Raw genomic sequence first — 5,996 nt, forward strand, 5'->3', positions numbered from 1 at the left:
AATTAAATTAACGTTTTTTAATATTTTTACTTTTTTATTTTGATTTTTTCCTTTTATTTTGTTTCTTCGATGTTGCAAAAAATAACAATTTTTTGGTTGTGTTTTTTAGCTCTTTTATCGGTCGAACGTAGGAAGTGTCAGAAACGTGTTAAACAACAAAGAAGAAAAAAAAACAAGTAATAATCAGAAGAATTGAAAAAAAAACAAAAAACAATAAGGTACATTCGTGTGGAAGAATGACAACAGATTCCATGCGTTTTTTTTCACATTACATTTTGCTTCTTGTCGGAAGAAATTGTCCGAACATTATCGCTATTTTGTCAAATGATGGATTGAAAAAACAACAAGCAGTGACATTAATTATTATAATTAATAAACACTGCTCATTAAATTAGTTTTTACACTTTTTTTTGTGTGTATATGTGTTTTCCGTGAAAATAATGCAATGTATCTAGCTATACATTTATATGTCTGATAATGCATGTATGTATATTCAAATGTGTAAATCAGTATATGGAATACACATTATTGTCCATATTACATATCAGATGCTACCTATCATATTCTCTGCCATTTTATGATTTTATTTTTCTGTTTGTCATAATACTGTTTCCTTCTTTATTTATTGTTTGTCCTGTACGCTGTGTTTAGGTATTAACTAAGCAGTGGTGTATTTGCAATATTTATTTACTAAAAGTGAATGTGTTAAAAGGGTATTTAAAAGTGTTGTAGCAGTGATGGTGGTGGTGGTTGTGGTGGTGTTGAAGCAAATAAGTAGTGAGTAGAGCTCACCGTCGGCGGTGGTTGGCTGGCTTCCGGGTCACTCAGCATCTGCTTATATCCTCACGACTCTGGTTATCTCCCTTGAAACGGACATCGAACGAGACCTTCGTACCGCAGAAAGATTCTTCTCAGCCAAATCTGCTCTGTGTTCAGCATCATCCACTAATTGCTGAGCCTTGCGGTATTTGTTCAAGGTAATTGTGGTAACATCCTCCTGAAAAAGCCAAACATTTCGAAATGCAGACAAGTAACGATATTTTATTAAGTTACTGTGGTTTCTTACTCTCTAAATAAAATAAAAATATTCTATTTGCTCAAACTCTCGACTCACAATTAAGAAAAACGAAATAGCAGTTTTAACGAAAGCCTCGCATTTTAATTATTATATAGACGCTGGTGTTTTAACAGAGCAACAAACAGCCTATTGGTCAGAGGCGAGAAATTAGTATAATAATAGGACCTAAGCCGTTTAGGAAATATTTTCAGGGTTTCCATTCAGTAATGATTGCAGCATCCTCGAAGATTATGTTTTTGGGTTTCCCTTTTATATTCCAAGTAATAAAGGTAATTAACTTTCTCCAGGCAAAGCTGTTTATAACCTTTGAAGTGCATAGGTTAAGCAATTTTCTCCCGGAATATGAAAGAATTACATGTGAGAGAAGTCAGCTTTTTATAATCAGCCATGGAGTGTCAAAACAAAATCAAAATAGGAAAACAAACCTGTATGGTATTATTATCAAACCTGTATAGGATTATCGCCAGACCTCTTTTGGATTATCATCAAAGTTATATTAGACTGGTTTCAAATTTTGGCACAAGGCCAGGAAGTTCGGAGGAGGGTGCGAGTCGATTACATCGACCCCAGTGATCAACTGGTACTTATTTTATCGACCCCGAGAGGATGAAAGGCAAAGTCGACCTCGGCGGAATTTGAATTCAAAACGTAAAGACGGACGAAATGCCGCTAAGCATTTTGTCCGGCATGCTAACGACGCTGCCAGCTCGCCGCTCTAAAGAGTAATATTAGATTGATATTACTTCTTTATTGGGTTATTATTAAACCTGTATAGAATTATATTGTATTATCATCATCATTAGAGTGACATCAATCCTATATAGGATTGTCATTGCATCTATATTAGATTATCATCAAAACTATATTAGATTAACATAAAGATTATTATCAAAGCTATATTAGACTAATATCAATTCCATATAGGATTATCATCAAAGCTATACTGGATTAACATCAAAGCTATATTAGATTAATATTAATTCTTTAGATTAATATTAATTCAAACTGATATTGGTTTTTCAGAAATATTACTAATACGTTCTTTAGCATGAAGACACACACACACACACACACACACATAACACACACACACACACACACATACACACACACACATTCATTCACACACAGACATATCTGATCAGTTGACACTTTTCTAAGTACACACACATACATTTTTTTTCAGTACCATGTATTAAAACTCGATGAAATGGTGGTGGTAGTGGTGATGATGATGATGATGATGATGATGGATATGATGATGATGGACATGATGATGGACATGATGATGGACATGATGATGATGATGATGATGACGACAATGAGCAAGACGACGATGGCGGCGGCGACGACGAAGATAACGGTGATGGCGTCGAACTCACAGCCTCTTCCAATTGGCGTTTGTAGGCTTTCACTTTGAGTAAGAGCTGGTCGTTGGCGCTGGTCAATTCAGCAATAACTCTTCGGTCATCTTCAATAGCTGTGGACAATTCCTTGAACTGGCGGTCAACCTTGCGATAAGAAGCAATGACTTCCCTTGATCGGCGTTGTTCCACTTCCAGTTCAGCTTCTAAGTCTCTGACCTGAAAGTTGAAGTAATCAATTGATTAATGACTGATCAATCAATCGGTAGTTCAATAATACAATGAATAAGTAATGGAAACGATAGAGAATGAAGGAGAGAGAAAGGAATAAGAAAGAAATGAGTGAGAAAGAGAGAGAGAGAGTAAGAAAATAGTTCGTTATATGAATGAGAGAGAAAATCGAAAGAGAGAAGAAAAAAGATAAGAAAAAAGTAATGCAAAAAGATACGAGGACAATAAAAAGAGAAAGAAAAAAGACAAATAGATAGATAGATAGATAGATAGATAGATAGATAGATAGATAGATAGATAGATAGATAGATAGATAGACAGACAGACTAAAGAAAAAGAAAGCTGATGGCGGAATAACTAACTGCAAAAACTAATCAAAGAAAGAAAAGAAGCAAGAAAGAGTATAAGAAACTGAGTAAAAGAGAGAAAAATATAAAGGAAGAAGAACGAAGAGTGAAAGAGCGAAATGAATGAATGAATAAAAACAAATGAAAAAGAAGTTAAAATGAGAAAAAGTGTTTACCAATGGAAAAATAAAAATACAAAATTGCGATGATTATGTGCTCCAGAAATTGCATTTACTTACACGTGCTTGCAATTTGGCAACCATTCTCTTTCCTTCCCTCTGGGCGAAAGCCTCAGCCTCTTCCAGTCTAATAGTAATTTCTCTGACTTCGATTTCAAGAGCCTTGCGAAGGCTTTCAGCATTCTTGTAGTTCTCTTGTTCCTGTTTGAGTTCATCAGCAAGACGGTTGACTTCGACGGCTAGCCTGTCAGCACGATCGTTGGCAGCACGCATGTTGTTGATAGCTTCATCCAATTCGGCTTGCATACCTTGGATGTCACCTTCCAAGCGCCTCTTGTCGTTTGTAAGGGAAGTGATGAGAAGTTGGCATTCGGATAAGCGTGCAGTGGTTTCGTGCAATTCATTTTCAGCATTCTTGCGAGAACGTTCAGCCTGTTTGGAAGAATAAAATATATATATATATATATTAGCGTTTTTATTTTTCGACTGGTCGGCAACAACATTTATTTGTTTAAGGATACAAGAACAGAAAATAAAAAGTTGCATTATTCAAGCTTAACCTAACAACATGAGAAAAGTAAAATATCCACAAGAATCAAAGTCATCTTGCAAATTTGATTTGTTAAGAGGCTATTTCTCACTTTACAATGCGTATCATAACAAATATATTAGTTCTTTTTGACTAAACTCAGGTCAAGGGTCAAGGGAGAAAATGGAATATTGCGTCATTCATGTAGTTTCCATGAATATTAGATATGTGATGGCTTGACAAGACATCAAAAAATGCAGTATGGTTACTTTGCCAATTTGTATGACCTTTGTCGGTCAATGTTGACCATACATTTTAACATGTTTCCAGGCCTGATAAAGACATCTTTTTTGTTCAGGAAATTTAGCTGCTGCAAAGTATGCAAATCTTTATCCTCCCAACAGACACATATATATTTATCCAAGGAAAAGGCCCTCGACAGCTTAGCACTTGTGTGGTAGCAAGCGTTGCTATCAGAACACAATTAGACAGAACAGTTACGGCGAAGTAACTCGTCCGATTCTCTATAAGTTTCGCCAATCCTTCACCCGAATTGATACTTTTAAAACAAGGTAAATTGGCAGAGCCTTTCGAATGTTTGATAGTGCAAATCCTGCCAAAGCCAATTTCGCTCTCCATTTTTCTTTTCTGGATCGATAAAAATGTACCAATCTTCGACAATATTTCGTTAAAACCACGACTTAGTTTGGTTACGTTTCCTCACACTTTGATTAGCAAGTGCAAAGTGAAATAAATATCAAAGATGCTTTGTCCTACGAAGAAACTGCAAGAGTTACTCAGTGGTTTTCCAAGTTCTACTTCTGAATTCTTCGCAACGTCGGAACCCTTTCCGTATCGTCAGCAGGCATCTTAGGATCACAGCGTTTTGGTCCTTAACCTTGTACGCGTGTCCTAAGTGGAGCAGCGAGGACTGTCACAACGTGATTTCTGCAGATATTTATATGGTCATTGTCACTCTCTCTCTCTCTCTCTCTCTCTCTCTCTTTCTCTCTCTCTCTCTCTCTCTCTCTCTCTCTCTCTCTCTCTCTCTCTCTCTCTCTCTCTCTCTCTCTCTCTCTCCACACATACACATTTACACACACACAATTTACATTTTTATCTAAGCCAAACTATGATATGGCCACATTCATGTACGTAAATGATATACCATAAGGACATTAAGCTGTTGTACTAAAACCGATGGTCACCATGCTCATTTGTAAATGGTCAGTGCAAGTGACCATATCGAGATGTGGAATCATAAATACTTACAGTTTCAAGAAGAGAACGGCAATCTTCAAGTTCGGTTTGAAGGCTAATGCGTTTCCTTTCAGATACAGACAAGCTGGAACGGAGGTCTTCGCTGATACGATGTTCTTCCTCAAGACGGGTTTCGATTTCCTGCAAAGGACAGAGAGAAACAGAAAAAATAAGAAATGGGGGCATTATAAAAAGGGATTATGAAGAATATATAAGTAGGTGGTAGAGGGGATAAAGGGGTTAAGAGTGGAAGGAAGATTGAAGAAGTATTTTTCCGTGAAGAGAGGGAGAAGGATGCTTTACTGTGGTTTATGGTTAGGGACATCGTTTAGTTTATATATGCTTTGTTGAGGTGGAGTACGACTAACCCCTGAGCCTTCCAGCAAGCTATTTATGACCAGAAAGTAAGAGGAGTCAATTGCAATAACAGTAAAACTAATAATTGTGGTATTTCGACTTCTCGGTGCCAAATATTCATAGTACAGGGTGCTACCAAGAAAAGAAAAGAAAAAAGCTAAATAAATTCGGTAAAATTAAATCTCGAACTAACCTTAATCCTGATGTGCAGAGTTTTGATGACTTTGACGTGTTCAGCGTTCTGCCTGGTGGCAACATCCAAAGCGGACTCCAATTCTCTGATGTCGGTTTCGTATTTCTTCTTGAGTCTGTTGAGTTCGCTCTTGTATCTGGTCTCGACCTCCACCAAAGTGCGTTGAAGCTCTTCAATGGCACGAGCGCTGCTCTTCCTGTTGTAGTGAATAAAAAACAAAAGTTGGTGAAATAATAAAATGGTGATGAAGATGATGATGATATAATTTGTGTATGAGAATGCATATGGTAAGAACCTAATATATATGTAGTGTTTAATAAATAGATCAGAGCAATATACATACATACAGATATACATACATACATACATACATACATACATACATACATACATATATACATATATATATACATATATATATATATATATATATATATATATATATATATATATATATA

At 36.1% G+C, this 5,996-nt stretch overlaps 1 protein-coding gene across 1 annotated transcript in view; it reads right to left on the bottom strand.

The window, feature by feature from the left end:
• Positions 1–5,996, bottom strand: part of LOC106878553 (paramyosin) — a 43,456-nt gene that overhangs the window by 4,153 nt on the left and 33,307 nt on the right. The window contains exons 11-15 of the mRNA XM_052972566.1: positions 5,539–5,734; positions 5,001–5,129; positions 3,260–3,631; positions 2,461–2,661; positions 793–997 (exon numbers count right to left, since the gene is read on the bottom strand). Coding sequence (XP_052828526.1) covers positions 836–997; positions 2,461–2,661; positions 3,260–3,631; positions 5,001–5,129; positions 5,539–5,734 — 1,060 coding nt within the window. The 3' untranslated portion in view covers positions 793–835. The remainder of the gene's footprint in view (positions 1–792; positions 998–2,460; positions 2,662–3,259; positions 3,632–5,000; positions 5,130–5,538; positions 5,735–5,996) is intronic.

The sequence above is a fragment of the Octopus bimaculoides genome, chromosome 13 (genome assembly GCF_001194135.2).
Source record: "Octopus bimaculoides isolate UCB-OBI-ISO-001 chromosome 13, ASM119413v2, whole genome shotgun sequence".
NCBI lineage: Eukaryota > Metazoa > Mollusca > Cephalopoda > Octopoda > Octopodidae > Octopus > Octopus bimaculoides.